Genomic DNA, 20,004 nt, shown 5'->3' with positions numbered 1-20,004 from the left:
TTCAGGGGTACAGTATGTGGCAGATTTATATTTAGAGTGTACAGTATGTGTTGGTATTAAAAATCAGAATGTACAGATGTGTGGTAGTATTATATTCAGTGGGTACGGTGTATGGAAGGTTTATAATCAAAGAGTATAGTGTATAGTAGTATTATGGGGGGTGGGCTTGGGGAGAAAGCTGACAGTTTTCCTTTAAAGGCTTGCAAAATGAGCTGCACAAAATATGCAACAGATACTGTACATGTGAACATACCCTGACAGAGTCATTTGGTGTCTCCATTTTGGCCACTAAAATGAACGGTGCCCACTGTTGTATGCCACAGTATACATTCACATAAGATACAGATACCTGTGAGGGCAGCATAAGCCTGCCCGTCATTTGAAAAGTTGCCATTTTTAGCATTTGATCCAGCAGTAAAAAGAAGTGTAAGTTCTTCCATTATATTTCTCCAATCTTTTTTAATCCGCTTCTAGTTTGTGCTCCAAATCTGCAGGATGTGATGGCAGCGTAAGCGCAATGTGAACCTGGGCTTGTCACCAGAGAGAACTGCTACAACGTGTAAAAGGCCGTGAGAGGCTGCGGCGTAACAACGGAGACGTTAACCAGCGTGCTCCGCCGGCGTCATGACGTAAAGGGGCGGAGTTTGGGTGTCGGCGGATGACAGTGGGAGGAACCGAGGAATGGAAAAAAAATAGCAACATCCGGGAACCTGGCAGGCACAGGAGCGAGGCGCAAAATGGCCGCCCGGAACTAAGCTACAACTTCAGAAGTTTGTGGTGAGTGAGTGCAGATAGTAGGGAGAGGCAACGATCGGGAGTTGCTGACCCGACCCAGGTGGCATCTAAGGTGGTTCCCGGTCGGGGGATTGGCACTGGGTTATGTGTAACCATGGCAGCAGGGCCCATACCGGCCTGGGGGGCAGAGCTGTCCGGGGACAGATGGCGTCCGCACAGGAGGCGGCTTTCAGTATAAAAGCGGAGAGTTGGGTGAACGTAGTGTGAGGCCGGGGCCGCCGTTATTCGGACTGTGTAACTTCCCCTGGGCAGAAGCCGTTCCGCCGTCTGTTTTGTATAACTTTATTAACAGTGGATGGAAGTGAACAGTGAGCAGAACAAAGAGCCTGAAATGCGTGGGCCAGTGTTTTGTGACATAACGACAAATGTGCAGAAACTGCTTCTACTTATGTCCTGAAAACTGCCTTATCGCATAAGAGGCATTGGCTGTCCTGCCCCCATACCCCTGTGTGTCCCAGTGATCCCTTATACCAGGCTTTCCCAACCAGGGTGCCTCCAGCTGTTGCAAAACTAAAACTCCCAGCATGCTGGGAGTTGTAGTTTTGCAACAGCTGTAGGCACCCTGTTTGGGAAACACTGCCTTATACCCAGGATACATAGGTTTACATTGTGTGGATGTGCGGCTTCAGAGTACTACTAGCACTGGATTCCAGCCTTTAGTGTAAGGCCCTGTTCCTACTGCATTAACATTCAAATAAAAGGTGACCAACCTGGGTTAACATAGCCATTAAGTAACATATGCTAACCTGTGCTGTATGTTCCACAGCTAGCCCTGTTTTCTGTTTAATTTTGCAGGATTCGAAAGAGTATCATACTGCGCTTTGTGATCCTGCATGCAAAAAGTACACGCTTAACATAGCATGAAAACGCAGTCTGAATGGGGCCTAAGGTGCTGTTCACATTAGCATTATGGGGGAGATTTATCAAAAACTGTGCTGCGGAAAAGTTGCCCCAATTGCTCATAGCAATCATTCGGATCGCCTTTTATATCCTTCAAATGCCTTTTTAAACATTAAAGAGACAGTCTGCTTGCTATGGGCAACTGTTCCTTTGCACAGATTTTGATAGATCTCCTCTTATGCCTTTAGATAATAATCGCGCTGATCGCTGTAAACTGATGCTGAAGAATCCTAATGGACACTCATACGTTCATGGCTTCTGGTCATTTTGACAGCAGAAATAAACCTGTAGACTAGTGTTTCCCAACAAGGGTGTCTCCAGCTGTGGCCAAACTACAACTCCCAGCATGCCCGGACAGCCAAAGGCTGTAGACTGTGTTGTTGTCAGACTTACCAAAAACCCAGGTGAACTGCTAGTGTGAACAGAGCCAATGCTGTCAGAAAGGTGAAGCTATCCAGCACTCTACCGTTATTCACAGAATCTTCATAAACCCTATGCAGAATACATGTTTGTCCCTGAGGGAGATACATTTGTCTGTTTCATGATTCCTGTTACCAGGGAAAAGTGCATTATAAGAGCCTAAAGGACAACAGTAAGGCGGCATTTATAGTGCATATTTCGGTGCACATCAAATGACAAAATGATGCATGTCCCAATGTTTCTAAGGCTAGGTTCAGACTACCGAATTTCCGGAAATTCTGCTTGCTAAAATGTATAGTGTAGTGAATGGTTTTCCGTTCACAAATTCACACTTCGGAATTTGTGAACGGAAAATCCGCTTGGACATTTGCGCCCGAAGAATGGCGTTGCTCTTTCTTCAGGCGGAAAACCACGCGGAACACATTGCAGTCTATTGGAGACTGCAGTGTCCGCGCGGTCCTAGTCAGCGCTGGCCGCACTCGGAATCTCCGGGCCGAAATTTTCTGGCCGGAGATACCGTAGTCTGAACCTAGCCTAATAGGTATACACACCACAGTTAAAGGGGTATTCCAGATTTTTTTTTCTTCAGTCTTTGAGGCCAAGTTATAATACTCTATATGTTGCATTTTTTTCAGCACGTATTTGAAATAGGGATCGACCGATTATCGGTTTGGCCAATATTCACGATTTTGGATGTTATCAGTATCGACAATTGCCTTGCCAATAATCCGATAATGCACCGCCCTCCCACCGCCCCGGCCAGAGACCGCCGCTGCCCCATTGCCTCCCCCATCCCCGGTTTTATAACTAATTGTTCCCAGGGTCCGCGCTACTTCTGGCTCCTGCGACATCCTGTGTTACGCCATGCACTGCGCAATGACGAGTGATGTCCTCAACGCGACTTCATCGTCAGTGCGCACAGTGACTGCTCAGGATGCCGCAGGAGCCAGAAGTAGCGTGGACCCCGGGAACAGGTAATTATAAAACCGGGCAATGGGGCAGGGGCGGTGGTTGGACTAAGGACCGGCAAGGGGAGAGAAGTAGGCAGCTGCGGTCTCTGGCCAGAGGATGGGGGGGGGTTGGACTCAGGACGTCCCTAGGACAGGCAGGGGGAGAGAAGCGGGTGGTGGCGGCGGCGGTCTCTGGTCCCGCAAAAGCCGCTGCAGTTCATTGATTTAAAGCGCCCGCTTTAAATCAATGATCTGCAGCGGCTTCTTCGGGGGAGGGGAGGGGGATAGAAATAGCCAATAACTTATACCTAAAAAATCAATATCGGTCGATCCCTAATTTGAAATATGTGATATTCCACGAATTCTGAGCGAAGGCATGTCAGAAATGTTCACTGAGTGGGGCTAATCTGCCTCATGCCAAAAATTAAGACAAAAATAGCAAAAAAAACATGGACAAAAGACTAAAATATGTGACATCCTAGGCCTCCCTAATTTTTTAACCCATATTTGTTATCCCATATTTTTTTATAAGGTTGACGTGAGTGAAATCAGCGCTGCATGTGAAGTGTGCTCAGCGGCCTTGTAGATGAGCATGTAAAGCTGATATATGATGTCTGCTGTCATATGGGCTTTGTATGGTGTTGGTCTGGTGTGGAGAAAAGCCAGGTCATCTTCTGGCACTGTTCTCCCAATGAAGAGATCTTGGAGAGTTTTTTGTTACAGAAGATTAATGTTTAGAATTTTGTAACAAATATATGATGAAATGGTGCTCACAATCTACAAGGTCCCTGCGTGGACTTAGCACATCCTCAGGTACAGGGCAGTATTTTTCTTCTCTAATTTACATCATTGATCTCTCTGAAACATTTCATTCATAGTGACTTTTTACACACGTGTTCTCTTATGGACACTATCCAAAATACATTTTATGCCTAACACATATGGTCAAACTTGAGGGACAGAGTTGTCTTTATATGTATATTGTAGTTGCCACACAGGACGTGTATAATTTTGGTGGATGAGTTATTGGTGCCAGGCTCCTACCATCCTCTGTCAGTCGTAGTGGACAGCAATGCCACCAGATTCCCCGGCTAATAACTCCCAATCAAAGTGGGTCATGTGAGAGAGACCTGATGTGATCGATGTGCAGAATTTTCATAGATTTAACATATTTCATACATCCCTCCCAATTCTGCTGATCTTTTATGATAAAATGTTACCTGTCTGTCTTTCTTTCCCATCTCAGGTGCAGATTCCATTTTTTGTGAGTGCTGGACTGGACCACAAGCTACCGGCATTGAGAAGACTGTCTTCTGTTAGAATTCCATACAATCGAATTTCAGTTTTTGCTTCATCTCTGAAAGGAGTCACACAGATACATGTGTTTTCATGAAGAGGGGGGAGAAACCAGAGGGCTACAGGCAAATGAGGCCTAAAACATTCCCAGCAAGTAATTGCCCAGGCAATAGCAGACAGATGTTGCTGGAAATACGCGAGAGCCTCCGCCATCTACCCAAACCATCTGATGTTGGGAAGGCTGAGCAGGGGCCACCTAAAGCTGATGATCCAAGACAGGGTCGGAATCCTCCTAAATTTGTCACTTATCACAAAGCTTTGGCTGAGATTCGCAACTCTTTGCAGCCTTTTGCCAACTCCACTAATGCTTCTCAGAGGAGTGGAAATGAAGTAAATCGAAAAATGCTCCATGACCTACAGGCTGCTGGGTTTGATGAGGTAAGTCATCTAAAGCTCGGGGTACAGACATGACGCTTGAGTCACAAATGCAGTGTTTAAGTCAAAGCCATAAATGAATCCAAAATAAAGAAAAAATATAGTAGAAAGATAGCACTCTTTGGTATCAACTCTTGTTCTCGGCTACATGAAAACTGTCACTCCAGCCTTAAAGTGTACCTATAAACTTTTTATATAATGTAGATAATACCATTATATGTATATTTGTAATATACATTGGTTAAAAATTGCGTATATGTTTGTCCCTACAGCTATTTGTGTGTCTCTGTGAGGAGACCAAATACAGGAAGTGTGAGTGGACAAGCCGGGCTCTGTGCAGTGAGGCTCTCTGACATGCTATGGACTCACACATAAGGATGATTGACAAGCCAGGAGAATGCACAGAGCCCTGCTTGTCCTGTCCTCACTTCCTGTGTTTGCATCAGAGACACACAGACAATAACTGCAGGGACAGCATTTTTTTTCACCCAAAAATCTACACGTTTTTTTAATCAATGTTTTATTACAAATATACATATAATGGTATTATCTACATTATATTAAAAAACATTTACGACAAATACACTTTAAGGGTGTATTCACACGTACAGTATTCTGCGTACATTTGATGTGCAGGATTTCAAGCTGTATTCAGTTTATTGAAATCTGCAGCAGAGAATTCTGCGCATGAAATCTGTGCAGAATACTGTACGTGTGAATAGACCATAAAGGGGTTTTACAGTATTACAAAAACAGAGCCACTTTCTTTCAAAAACAGCACTACACCTTTCTTGGGTTGTTTGTGGTGTTACAGCTTTGCTTCACTCACTTCAATGGAACTGAGCTGCAATATCACACACAGCCTAGAGACAGGCATGCTGCTGTTTTTCTAATCCTGGAGAACTCCTTTTTAAAGAGGTTGTCCAGTTTAAAACTCATTTAAATACCCTATTAGGTAATTCTTAGTTAATAGAGGAGTTGTAAAAGATCCTTGTCTCTTAGAGTAGAGAGCAAGTTTGAAGAGTCTTATTCCTGAGGACCTATCATGTCCTATATTATACAGACAACACTTACTTACAACTAGGTCTCCCCACAGATTACAGCTAATCACTGGGGGTCCCAACAAGTGGCCACTTTGTAGCACAGGATAGTGGCATCTACTCGGCAGCTTACATCTGTTCTGATGGCGCTATTACAACACAATTGCAGTGATGAAACACACTCGGCTTGTGAAGGGTGCAGATAGTCTGAATGAAATTACATAGCTGTCTGCCTCGATTCTGTCAGTGCTCTTTCTTTCCTTTCCACTGTCCAGTCTCGGAGAAAGACTTTATTGCTATTGTGTCACAATAATAGATTCCTCTATTAAATAAATAATTTCAGGGATCCTCCCATCACTAATTTTTAAGTGTAGATAATACCATTATATGTTTATTTGTAACGTAAATTGTTTTAAAAAAAAAAATGTGTATTTTTGGGTGAAAAAAAGGCTGTCCCTGCAGGTATTGCTTGTGTGTCTCAGTGAGGAGTCCAAGTGCAAGGAGTGAGGGTGGACAAGCAGGGCTTTTTGCAGGCTCGAGGCTTGTCAATCATCCTGCTGTGTGAGCCGTGGGCGTGTTACAGAGCCTTAGTGCTCGGAGCCCTGCTTGTCCTCGTTGCACGGAGCCCTGCTTGTCCTCGTTGCACGGAGCCCTGCTTGTCCTCGTTGCACGGAGCCCTGCTTGTCCTCGTTGCACGGCGCCCTGCTTGTCCTCGTTGCACGGCGCCCTGCTTGTCCTCGTTGCACGGCGCCCTGCTTGTCCTCGTTGCACGGCGCCCTGCTTGTCCTCGTTGCACGGCGCCCTGCTTGTCCTCGTTGCACGGCGCCCTGCTTGTCCTCGGTGCACGGCGCCCTGCTTGTCCTCGGTGCACGGCGCCCTGCTTGTCCTCGGTGCACGGCGCCCTGCTTGTCCTCGGTGCACGGCGCCCTGCTTGTCCTCGGTGCACGGCGCATGTTATTTTCTGCATTATATAAAAAGTTTCTGCTAACAACAGGTACTCTTTAAATGTTAAGCTGGACTTTTACTGTTTGTTTTAAATCTGGTCTTTGCTTTGTAGGATATGGTGGTCAGAGCTTTACAGCAGACTAATAGTCGCAGTATAGAAGCAGCAATTGAATATATCAGCAGGATGAGTTGTCAAGATTCATATAGGGAAACTCCAATTGTTGCTGCAGGAAGATCACACAACACTGGAATGATACCTTCAGGTAAACTGTGAATTTTAGTGTAATATCAATTTTTGACTTTGTGCGACAAACTCCTCAGTAGAGATGAGCGAACTTACAGTAAATTCGATTCATCACGAACTTCTCGGCTCGGCAGTTGCTGACTTTTCCTGCATAAATTAGTTCAGCTTTCAGGTGCTCCCGTGGGCTGGAAAAGGTGGATACAGTCCTAGGAAAGAGTCTCCTAGGACTGTATCCACCTTTTCCAGCCCACCGGAGCACCGGAAAGCTGAACTAATTTATGCAGGAAAAGTCAGCAACCACCGAGCTGAGAAGTTCGTGACAAATCGAATTTACTGTCAGTTCGCTCAACTCCTTAGCATTACCTAGGATATGACCATGAAATTTACATTAAAATAAATTTCACTGAACACCTTGTGTAGATTATCTAGTATGTTCTAGGGATCCACCGCTATTGATTATTTAGGGCCGATACCGATAATCTATGACCTTTCAGGCCGATAGCCGATAACTTCTACTGATATTCCGGTATAAGTTATCGGCTATTAACACCCCGAAACCCCCGGCCCCCAGAAGTCGCTGCAGATCAATGATTTAAAGCGGGCGCTTTAAATCGATGAACTGCAGCGACTTTTGCGGGGCCAGAGACCGCCACCGCCGCCTGCTTCCCTCCCCCTGCCTGTCCTGGGGTCCTCCCTAGTCCAACCACTGCCGCTTCCCCATTGCCTCCCCCATCCCCGGTTTTATAATTACCTGTTCCCGGGGTCCGCGCTACTTCTGGCTCCGGTGGCGTCCTGAGCTGTCACTGTGCACACTGACGGTGACGTCGCGTTGAGGACGTCAGTCGTCATTGCGCTGTGCAGCGCACAGCAATAGCGCAGGACGTCGCAGGAGCCAGAAGTGATGCGGACCCTGGGCCCGGGAACAGATAATTATGAAACCGCGGATGGGGGAGGCAATGTGGCAGCGGCGGTCTCTGGCCGGGGAGGCGGGGCATTATCAATATATCGGCAAGGTAATTGCTGATGATGTCCATAATTGTGAATATCGGCCGATAATATCGGCCAAACCGATAATCGGTCGATCCCTAGTATGTACACTTTTAAAGCCATAAAAAATTATATAAAATATGAAGAAAACTGTGCCAGAGACCCCAATATTTGCCATGGTATATCATCAGCTGGTGTGGTGACCAATGTCGGGGTGGTGGCATCCTGGGAAGCACGGCTCTCAGACTTCAGTGTGGTTGGTATCATTTCTATGCTATGTTATTTAGGTGGCCATTTCTATTCTAGCAGTTCGGTACTTATTTTTGCACTTGCACTTTTATTGGCCTTTATATTTGAATGTGCAATTTTTGCACATGTCTATAGCATTTAGCCACTTTATATTATTGCACTTTTACTAGCATACATGCTTATAGACTGCATAGCCCATAAGATTTGATATATTGTTGTACCATTGTACTCCGGTCACCCACACTGGTTTCTATAAATTGTTCAGCACTTGCAGATATTTATTATATACGTTCCAGGCTGCTGCCTTTTCTGTTGTTGCATTCCTCCTTGTTTTTAATAAATTTTATTGTTTTTCACACTATGTACCAATAAAGATTGTCTATTTTTTGTGTAAAGAACTGTTTTTCTTTGGGTATATATCATTGTTTGGAGCCTATGAAATACAGGCTTCCAATACGCATAATTAGGTAATTTTTATAGCCCTGTTGATTTTGGGCATGGTACTAAATACCTATGGGTAGCTAATATATATAGGCACCCCTTTACTTTATCCATTTAGGTTTTCTTTCCCCAGGGTGTGTAGTCTCTACATGTTTGCTTTGTTCATTTACTTTTTATATAGATAAAACCAGAAGTGAGTTCTGGGTTTATCTAGAGAAAAATCCAGCTTGATCTACTTCTAATGTTGGCTCTAAAAACTGCAGTGGCATCTATTTTCAAAAAGAACTGTGTGGCACTACCCTAAAGGAATCCAGACAATGTTTATTTATTTATTTATTTATTTTGGTAATAAATAATAAAGGGAACCTGTGATGCCATTGTGAAGAAAAAATATCTAGCATCTTCACAAAAAAATACTATTAGCCAGAGTCTTGTCCAAAAGATGTGCTCATGTAAATGTCAGCCATATTAAATTTGGAACTATGCAAATTTGAACTATGCCCCAAGGCTGCCACGCCTATCTTCTTTCCTTCAGTACTCGGACCGCTGTGTGATTGACAGGTCCCAGCGCATGCGCCCTGCATTACTCCTAGGTGTCACCGGTGTGAATGCACTGTATGCTGTGGTCACTAGAGGCAGATAGCTTGCTCACCCTCTGCCTCTAGCATTGTGCAGGCGCTGTGAGCAGGAAGGCATTGGGAGCAAGCAATCCCAGCGATGAAAGAAAGGAGATAGGCATAGCATAGCGCATCCCCTGCCATGCCTATCTGACTGTTAGTGGCTGTACAAAAAAGACAATTTTCAGTTCATAAAACCAGCTATAAAGGAGGCAAAAGTCATGGTGGATTGCTATAATAAACCCAGTTCACAGACTGTTGTTAGGTTGTATAGCTCAGAAATCATGACCGCTGCGCTTTAAAGCCATAGTAATTAATTGTCCTTCAGTAGTAGTGCAAGACCTATGTAGCTATAACACATTTTTCTATTTTATTTTGCAGGTAATATTCAGCATTCTGTTAATCGCCGGCAGAGCTGGAAAGGGTCAAAGGAGTCCTTGGTTCCCCCAAGACACATCTCACCGTTGTCTGACAGTGTTGTTTATGGGGCATCAGAAATTCAAAGTACCCAAACAGATATGGGAAGGCCATTGTCTGGATCAGGCCTTCCAGCATTTGCCCAGGCACTTCCAGGAAATGGTCAGCGAGTCAATCCTCCACCTCCTCCACAAGTCAGAAGTGTTACCCCTCCTCCACAACCTCCACCCAGAGGTACTGCTCCATCCCCACAATCGTGGGAACCAAATTCACAGACAAAGCGTTACTCCGCTAATATGGATTTTGTTATTTCCCGTATATCTCCAGTTCCACCTGGAGGTTGGCAGGAGGGATATCCCCCTCCAAATATGAACTCTGCACAGATGATGAACCCACAGTCTCAAGGACAGAGATCTATTAATCCTGTGCCTGTAGGAAGACAACCCATCATAATGCAGACAAACAGCACCAGCAAATTTGGGTATGCTGGGAGGCCTGGCATGCAGAATGGTAATGGACAAGCTGAATTCATAGCGCACCAAGGGAATAACAATGTAGGAAGGAGTCAGCCACCACCGTATCCTATGTCAAATGGTCCGAACAGTACAGCACTACAGATGCAAGGCAGTAATGGACCAATGTCTCCTCCTGCTTTTAACAATGGAAATCTTCCCTCATCTATGCTAGTACCAAATAGAAATAGCCACAACTTGGAAATGTACAACCTAGGCATTCAAGGCCATCCAACTTCATGGCCACAGTCCTCTTCAACCCAGTCCCCCCAAGGAAATCATGACATGCCATCATGGCAAAATAATATTCCTGTGAGGTCCAACTCTTTCAATAATCCAATGGGAGTTCGCCAGGTGCATCCTGCTAATACTCAACCTTCCGCCACAACTGTGACTGCTATCACTCCTGCCCCTATACAGCAACCTGTAAAGAGCATGAGAGTGTTAAAACCTGAACTTCAGACTGCGCTGGCACCTGCACATCCATCTTGGATGTCCCAGAGTGTACAACCAGGACACTACTCTGAAGTAGCTGCACATAGCAACCTGCTGCCACAACAACCAGAAGCACCAAATTATCAGGGGCCGCCACCACCGTACCCAAAGCACTTACTGCAGCAAAACACAACTGGTTATGAGGGGGGCTTGAAATCTGGCAAAGATGATACATCTGTTCCTCACTCCATCCAAGAAGAAGGCGATAAAAACACTGACGCTCCGGTTGAGGCCACAGAAAAAGAAAAGAAACAGATCACAACATCACCTGTGCCTGTAAGGAAAAACAAGCGAGATGAAGAGAGAAGAGAGTCTCGCATCCAGAGCTATTCACCCCAGGCGTTTAAGTTTTTCATGGAGCAACATGTGGAAAACATTCTTAAATCCCACCATCAGCGACTGCATCGAAAGAAGCAGCTAGAAAGCGAAATGTGCCGGGTAAGAATCTAACATTACCTACATTAATGACTGTTTTCTAAAAGTAACCTACAAGGGTATTCCTATAACAATAATATGGCATATAGCATGTATACACCATAAAACAGTTCAGGTTAGACCTCTGGGATCACCCCAATCTGGAGAATAAAAACAGATTGTCTGGATTTCCCATGCACAAAAACTTACCTGGTAAACGTCTTTAATGTTAGCCATACACATAAGATCCAATCCTCTGTAACTCTGTCATGCTTAGATTGATCAAACAAGGGCTAGCAAAGATATTTTCACATGTTGATATATGACAGAAGACAATGGTGGAGGGGTGGGGTGGGGGATGACAAAGGATTACTAGCTAAAAATGTTAGACCTTTTATTAGCCATCATGTTGTTAATAGTAGACTATCTACTTTATGTATTCAGGTTTGGTTAGTGAGCTCTTAGGCTCAGATTTATCAAACTGTATGAGAGAAAAAGTGAAGGGATTTTTCCACAGCAACCAATCACTGCTCAGCTAACAAGCTCTGGTAAAGTGAAAGCTGAGGTGTGATTGGTTATTTTGGGAAAATCACTCCGCTTTTTCTTTCACACAGTTTGATAAATCTGGGCCAAAGGCAACCAATCACTGCTCAGCTAACAAGCTCTGGTAAAGTGAAAGCTGAGCTGTGATTGGTTGTTTTGGGAAAAAAATCACTCCGCTTTTTCTCTCACACAGTTTGATAAATCTGGGCCAAAGGCAACCAATCACTGCCAAAGGCCCAGATTTATCAAAATGTGTGAGAGAAAAAGCGGAGTGATTTTCCCAAAACAACCAATCACAGCTCAGCTTTCACTTTACCAGAGCTTGTTAGCTGAGCAGTGATTGGTTGCTGTGGAAAAATCACTCCACTTTTTCTCTCATACAGTTTGATAAATCTGAGCCCTTTGTCTTTTTATGCAAATGATAGAGGTATAGTGTAACTCAGTGTTTCCCAACCAGGGTGCCTCCAGCTGTTGCAGAACTAAAACTCCCAGCATGCCCGGACAGCCAAAGGCTGTGGCTGTCCAGGCATGCTCGGAGTTGTAGTTTTGCAACAGCTGGAGGCACCCTGGTTGGGAAACACTGGTGTTAACTACTCCTTATTTAATATGTATTTGGCAAATTCACTACATTTTCTTCTGAATGTTTGTCTTCTCTTAGATTTTCTATATCTCTCTTCCTTTTTCCCACTCACTAACAGATGGTTTAAACAGTTAAGGTGTGAGCTTGGCTGAGCTCTTCAAGCCTCCATTACTGGGTAGGCAAGTAAACGTCAGCGCCACAGTGCTGTGTTAACAATAGCATGATCCTCCTGGGCTGCTGCATGTGTATCCTACGTGACAATAATGTAAGCATGAGGTTTACCATGTCACAGACTCCTGCACATTTAACTTCCAGACTTGGGCCAGTTTCACATGAGCAAAATATGTGCATACATTTGCATTGATGTTACAACCAAAAGTCCTGGTCTGACCACTGGTTCTAATGGCCCATTGGTCGTGGTCAGGCTAGGACATGCGGCTGTTGTGTGAAATCAGCCTTAAACTCAGTGGGGGAATTTATCAATAATGACACCAAAAACTGGCAGAAAAATGTAGCAAATTTTTGTGCGACATGCACCATTTTTTGTGTGAAACACACCTCATCAAATTTTTCAAACAAAATGGGGCTTGCTCAAAAATTAGCAACTTTTTCATGCTAGAAAACTGTCACGCTAGCCTTGGTAAATTCCCTCAATATGTTATGCTTGCAGTTATATATTTATTTTGTACAACCATGTTAACACAACTACTCATTTTGTATGCCATATGTTTCAGACTTTTATGAAAGGTTTTTTATATTTTTTTTCCCTCACATTTTTTCTTTTTCTTTATTTGGTTGTGAATTTGTCTTATTTGGTCAGGCAGTGTTTGGAGTTTTGTTAATGCTGGATAAAATTAATCTATGGAAATGGCCAGCGTGACTATTACAGAAATTAACATTCTGCGCAAATACTATTCACTTTTGTCTTGTTTGGCAGCGAGGTAAAAAGTGGCTGTGGCTTTTTAAGGGACCCATTCAGGTATTATTGCACTCGTTGCCCCTAAGCCTGGATGTCTTGTAGGGTCAGAGAACTTAAACCTGAAAGCATGCAGCACAAGGTTCAGAAAATATTCACACGTTTTAATGTTATGTCAACCATTCGCAGTGGTGAGTTTTTACTGCCCGTATGCTGCCTGTTTTTACATGTTAGTTCTCTGAACCTACAGTAAATCCTGGGCAAGGGGCATACTGCTAAAAAACAGTGTGCTGCCCTCTGCTAAGGAAACCATTACCTTTGCAACATGCCCCTTTTAAGGGGTATCCATTCAGCATTGTTGTTGCATATAATGCATTCAAAAAGTCTTCACACTTTAATTTTTTTTTTCATATTTTATGTTGCAGCCAGATGCCCAAATAAATTTTCGTCAACATCATTTTGCACTTAATACCCTATAATGACAAAGAAAAATCACTTTTGAAAATTGTTGCTAATTTAATCAAAAGGAAAAAGTATTGACACTTCACTTAGTGCTTAGTTGTAGCACATTTGGCAGCGATTACAGCCTCCAGTCATCTTGGCAGGGCAACATCTCTTTAATAGGTCACCGCGGAAGATCTGGGTTCTAAGCCTGCGAGTCCGGTGGTGCTGGGAACTAAGGAACTCAAAGTACACAATAAGGTATGCTCAAGAAGAAAAGCGGTTACCCACACTCACTGCTGGGCTTCAGTGAAACGACTCTGCTGTATCTCCTCTCACGGACGTCTCCAGTGTTAGACCCGCTGCAGGGCGCTCAGAGGTGACTGCCGGCTGGTTTAGCGCTAGTTGCACTTCTTCCGGCCTCGTATGACGCAAAACCAGGCGGCAGTTTCCTCTTAGCGCCCTGTAGCGGGTCCAACACAGGAGACGTCTGTGAGAGCCAATACAGCCGAGTCGTTCCACTGAAGCCTAGCGGTGAGTGCAGGTTAACCGCTTTTCTACTTGAGCGTATCCAGTCATCTTGGGTATGATGCCACAAGATTTACACACCGGTATTTAGGAATATATTGCCATTCGTCTCTGCAGATCCTCTCCAGCTCTGTCAGGTTGGATGGGGACTTTTAGTGGACAGCTAGCTTCGGGTTTCTCCAGAGTTGTTTTGTTGGGTTCAAGATGTTCAGAGTTGTCTCTTATTAACTCCTGTGTTGTCTTGGCTGTGTGCTTGGGGTCACTTAGGGAGATTTTATCAAAACCTGTGGAGAGAAAAGTTGACCAGTTGCCCATAGCAACTAATCAGATCACTTTCATTCTTAAATAAAAGAAGCGATCTGATTGGTTGCTTTGGGCATCTGGTCAACTTTATCTCTGCACAGGTTTTAATAAATCGCCCCCACTGTCTTGTTGAAAGGGGAACCTTCTGCTCAGCTTGAGGTCCAAAGCTCCTTGGATTAGATTTTAATTAATATTAAGAATATTTCTGTATTGTGCTCCATTCAGCTTTTCCTCAACCCTGACCAGTCTACCTGTCCCAGTGACTGGGAAAACAAACCCCACAGTATGATGATATGCTGCCATCGGGTTTTGATTACTCTTCAAAGTGAATTTTGATTCTCGCAATCTGCCTGTCCTTTTAGATGCATTTTTGGAAACTGCAGGCTTTCATTTGTCTTTAACTGAAGAGAGGCTTCTTTCTGCCATAAAGCTCAGATTGGTGGAGTAGTGATGGTTGACGTTCTGGAAGTTTTTCTCATCTGCACACGTGATCTTTAAAGCTCCGCCAGAGTGACCATTGGGATCTCAGTCATCTCTTACCAAGGCCCTTCTGCCACATAAACCAAAAAAAAAAAAATACTTTGAACTGAGGGGAAGTGGTTGCTGTGGCTCCGGTCATGATCACCACTCCAATCTCACACCAGTCACACTGTACTGACAACATAAGCATAAGGAGAAGTCACCTGCCCCTCCTCTCGTCACCTCTTACCTAGGCCCTTCTCCCCTACTTAGTTTAGTGGGGTGGCCAGCTCTAGGAAGAGTCTTTGTTGTTATATTTAAGATTTATTGAGGCCACTGTGCATTAGGAAACGTTCAGTACAGCAGAATTTTTTTTTTTTCTTTTCGTACCCTTTTTTAGATCAGTGCCTTTACACTATTCTGTCTCTGAGCTCTACAAGCAGTTCTTTTCACCTCATGGCTTGTGTTTTTCTCTGATATGCATTGTCAGCTTTGAGACCTTATATAGACAGGGCTGTGTCTTTCTAAATCCTGTCCAATAAACTGAATGTACCAGTGACTCCAATCAAGGTGTAGAAACATCTTGGGTGGTCAAGAGGAGAAGGAAGCTCCAGAGTTAAACTTCAATTGTCAAAGCAAAGGTAAATTTAAGGCCGCACTATAACAAAAAAAGGCTTGAGACTTTACAGACACATATATATTTTATATCTTTTCATTACATTTTCAAGATATCTGCTCGATTGGGAGTTTTAAAGGGTTACTCTGCTCCCCAGCGTCCGGAACTCAATGTTCCAACTGCTGGGTGCGGGCTTCTGTGTTCACGCCCACCTCCGTGATGTCACACCCCTTCCTGTGATGTCACGCTCCGCCCCCTCAATGAAAGTCAATGGGAAGGGGACACAGCGGCCGTCACGCCCCCTCCCATAGACTTGCATTGAGGGGGCGGAACGTGACGTCACAGTGCGGGGCATGACATCACAAGGGGGGCGTGAACATGGAAGCCCGCACCCAGCATTCGGAACATTGAGTTCCGAAAGCTGGGGAGCGGAGTAACCTTTGAACCTCTTAAGGACCCAGGGCGTACCTGTATGCCCCAAGTCCACTCCCTTTCTATAGCGGGTCGGGCCCAACCTCTAACAGCCGGGACCCATGGCTAATAGCGCGCGGCACTGAACGCTGCGTTTCAAAGTTGATCGCTGCGTCTAAAGTGAAAGTAAACTACCCTCAGCTGGCTCAGTGGGCTATTCGGGACCGCTGTGGCAAAATCGCGGTGTCCCGAACAGCTGGAGGACATAAGGAGGATGCCAACCTTCCTCCTGTGTGTCCGATCGCCGAATGACTGCTCAGTGTCTGAGATCTAGGCATGAGCAGTCAAGCGGCAGAATCATTGATCAATGTTATCCTATGGGATAACAATGATCAATGTAAAAGATCAGTGTATGCAGTGTTATAGCCCGCTATGGGGGCTATAACATTGCAAAAAAAAAAATAATAATGATAATTTAACCCCTCCCCTAATAAAAGTTTGAGTCACCCCCCCCCCCCCCTTTTCCCATTTAAAAAAAGTAAACAAACATGTGGTATCGCCGAGTGCGGAAATGTCCAAATTATTATTTTATTAATTTTTTCATGATATAAAAAAAAATGTACCAAAATTACGCAATTTTGGATTTTTTTTGCGCGCAAGTCATTGACCATGCGGTTTAACAATATAAAAATATATTGTTAAACCGCATGGTCAATGACTTGCGCGCAAAAAAAATCCAAAATTGCGTAATTTTGGTACATTTTTTTTTATATCATGAAAAAATTGATAAAATCGACAAAATCAAACCTATATAAGTAGGGTATCATTTTAATCTTATAGACCTACAGAATAAAGAGACTAGAGATGAGCGAATTTACAGTAATTCAACTCACGAACTTCTTCGGCTCGGCAGTTGCTCACTTTAGCCTGCATAAATTAGTCCAGCTTTCAGGTGCTCTGATGGGCTGGAAAAGGTGGATATAGTCTTTGGAGAGAGTCTCCTAGGGCTTTATTCACCTTTTTCAGCCCACCGGAGCACCTGAAAGCTGAACTAATTTATGCAGGCTAAAGTCAGCAACTGCCAAGCTGAGAAGTTTGTGACGAATCGCATCACTGTAAGTTCGCTCATCTCTAAAAGAGGCTGTCATTTTTACCGAAAAATGTATTGCGTAAAACGAAAGCAATACATAGTTTTTTGTTTTTTTTCATTTCGTCGTACATTTTTGGGTAAAATGACTGTCATTAAAAAGTAGAATTGGCACAAAAAATAAGCAATCATATGGATATTTTAGGTACAAAATTGAAAAAATTATGATCTTTCAAAGGTAAGGAGAAAAGAAACGAAAGTGCAAAAACGGGAAAAACCCCGGTCCTTAAGGGGGTTAAAGACTTGACTTGTGGGGAGATTTATCAAAACCTGTCCAGAGGAAAAGTTGCTGAGTTGCCCATAGCAACCAATCAGATCGCTTCTTTCATTTTTCAGTCGCCTTTTCGAAAGTGATCTGACTGGTTGCTATGAGTAACTCAGCAACTTTTCCTCTAGACAAGTTTTGATCTCCCTTTGACAGATTTAAATGTATATTTGTTAATTTATTATTGTTTTGTCCTTTTTTTGTACAAAAAAAACTTGCTCTATGTATCTTATAGGGGTACTCCAGGGAAGTTAAGAAACCACCACAATACTTGTTCTGTGTCCTCTGTAGTTATTCATGGGGTTTTGGCAGCTACTTTGACCCCTGATGTCTCCTAAATACTTTGTTCCTTGTTTGCAGCACAGACTACAACTCCCAGAAGTCAGTGCAGCTCTGTGTAATGGCTGCTAGCCAACTGCTTTCACTATCTGTGTGCATGCTTACACTGCAACTCACACACTGTACGTGTCTTTTCCTCAGACTATCCTTCCCCCAGCAATAAATCTTGCTGTGCTCTGAATAGCAGAAGTCAGTGATTAGATTTTCAGCAGAAAAACAGCAGCTATGTGCTCAGTTTTGATTGAGAATCTTCACTGCTTTTTGCTCACAAGCTCCTCACACAGGGAGGGGAGGTGTGGCTGTACAGCCAGAGCTCTAAACCAAACAGATATCAGACAGAAATCAGTTGTTGTTGTCTTGAAGGGAGGGGGCTAGGTCTTACTGAGGAGACAAAGTAAATCTAAACATTAACCCCTTCCCGACCTATGACATACCTGTACGTCATGGGTGGCAAGGTGTTCCCGACCCATGACATACAGGTACGTCATGAACATTACTGCCGCTACTCGCGGCACCCCGCAGCGCCCGGAAAGATGGTGGCTATCACTGATAGCCAGCCATCTTACCGTGCGACCACGGGGGGTTTCATCCCCCACCCCCCCCCCCCAGCGATCGCTGCTATCAGCTAGTCAAATCTGACTAGTTGATAGCAGCGTTTCGCTATGAAAATACTTAGCAGCGCGGTCTGTGAGTCCCGATCACGGGGATCGGGACACACACCGCTCTGCTAAGTGTCCCTGACCCGTCCCCCGGCGTCACTTACCCGTCCGAGCGGTGTCCCGAGCGGTCCCGGCGGTCCCGGCGTCCTCCATGCGGTCCTGGCTGCGCTGCGTCCCGGAGGTGAGTTTCCGGCAGCAGGGCGGCATCTTCATTGGCAGCAGTGAGATCGCCGTAAAGCGATCTCACTGCTGCCTCTGAGAGTTTCAAAACTGCAACTCCCAGCATGCCCAGACAGCCTTTGGCTTTCTGGGCATGCTGGGAGTTGTAGTTTTGCAACATCTGGAGGTCCACAGTTTGGAGACCACTGTATAATGGTCTCCAATCTGTGCTCTTCCAGATGTTGCAAAACTACAAATCTCAGCATGCTCAGTCTGTCCAGGCATGCTGGGAGTTGTAGTTCTCTAACATCTGGAAGAGCACAGATTGGAGACCATTATACAGTGGTCTCCAAATTGTGGACCTCCAGATGTTGCAAAACTACAACTCCCAGCATGCCCAGACTGCCCAAGCATGCTGGAAGTTGTAGTTCGGCAACATCTGATCCTTCAGATATTGCCGAACTACAACTTCCAGCATGCCTGGGCAGTCTGGGCATGCTGGGAGTTGTAGTTTTGCAACAACTGGAGGCACACTAGTTGGGAAACATTGTCCGTTTCCTACCTCAGTGCCTCCAGCTGTTGCAATTGTTGCAAAACTATAACTCCCAGCATGCACTGGCAGACCATGCATGCTGGGAGTTGTAGTTTTGCAACAGCTGGAGGCACACTGGTTTGGAAACACTAAGTTTGGTTGCAAAACACTTGAAAGTTTATTACTTAACTTAGTGTTTCCAAACCAGCGTTCCTCCAGCTGGAGTTTGCAACAGCTGGATGTTTGCCCCCTCCCCCCAATGTGAATGTACAGGGTACACTCACATGGGCGGAGGTTTACAGTGAGTGCTGCAAGTTTGAGATGGCGCAAATTTTGCGCTGCAGCTCAAACTTCCAGCGGCAAACTTGCTGTGAAGCTCTGCCCATGTGACTGTACCCTAAAAACACTACACTACACTAACACTAACCTAAAATAAAAAGTAAAAAACACTACATATACACATACCCCTACACAGCCCCCCTCCCCCCAAAAAATGAAAAAGTCTGGTACGCTACTGTTTCCAAAACGGAGCCTCCAGCTGTTGCAAAATAATAACTCCCAGTATTGCCGGACAGCCATTGACTGTCCAGGCATGCTGGGAGTTTTGCAACAGCTGGAGGCACCCTGTTTGGGAATCATTGGCATAGAATACCCCTATGCAAATCCCTAATTCAGGCCTCAAATGCGCATGGCGCTCTCTCACTTTGGAGCCCTGTCGTATTTCAGGGCAACAGTTTTGGGACACATATGGGGTATCGCCGTACTCGGGAGAAATTGCCTTACAAATTTTGGGGGGCTTTTTCTTCTTTAACCCCTTATGAAAAGGTGAAGTTGGGGTCTACACCAGCATGTTAGTGTAAAAAAATAAATTTTTTACACTGACATGCTGGTGTTGCCCTATACTTTTCATTTTCACAAGAGGTCAAAGGGAAAAAAGACCCCCAAAATT

General features: G+C 44.6%; 1 protein-coding gene across 2 annotated transcripts in view; it reads left to right on the top strand.

Annotated features, from left to right (window-relative positions):
* Positions 1-276: 276 nt before the first annotated feature.
* The window catches only part of LATS1 (large tumor suppressor kinase 1), a 39,249-nt gene continuing 19,521 nt past the window's right edge, over positions 277-20,004 (top strand). The window contains exons 1-4 of one of the 2 annotated variants that reach the window (XM_056566772.1): positions 277-777; positions 4,312-4,799; positions 6,894-7,044; positions 9,701-11,181. In XM_056566772.1, coding sequence (XP_056422747.1) covers positions 4,455-4,799; positions 6,894-7,044; positions 9,701-11,181 — 1,977 coding nt within the window. In that variant the 5' untranslated portion in view covers positions 277-777; positions 4,312-4,454. Of the gene's footprint in view, positions 778-828; positions 848-4,311; positions 4,800-6,893; positions 7,045-9,700; positions 11,182-20,004 lie in introns of those variants that run through there. The other variant, XM_056566773.1, reaches the window with a different exon arrangement.

Source organism: Hyla sarda, chromosome 3 (assembly GCF_029499605.1).
Source record: "Hyla sarda isolate aHylSar1 chromosome 3, aHylSar1.hap1, whole genome shotgun sequence".
Classification (NCBI taxonomy): Eukaryota; Metazoa; Chordata; class Amphibia; order Anura; family Hylidae; genus Hyla; species Hyla sarda.
Note: the sequence above shows the minus strand (reverse complement) of the source record. Positions and strands in the feature narration are given on the sequence as shown.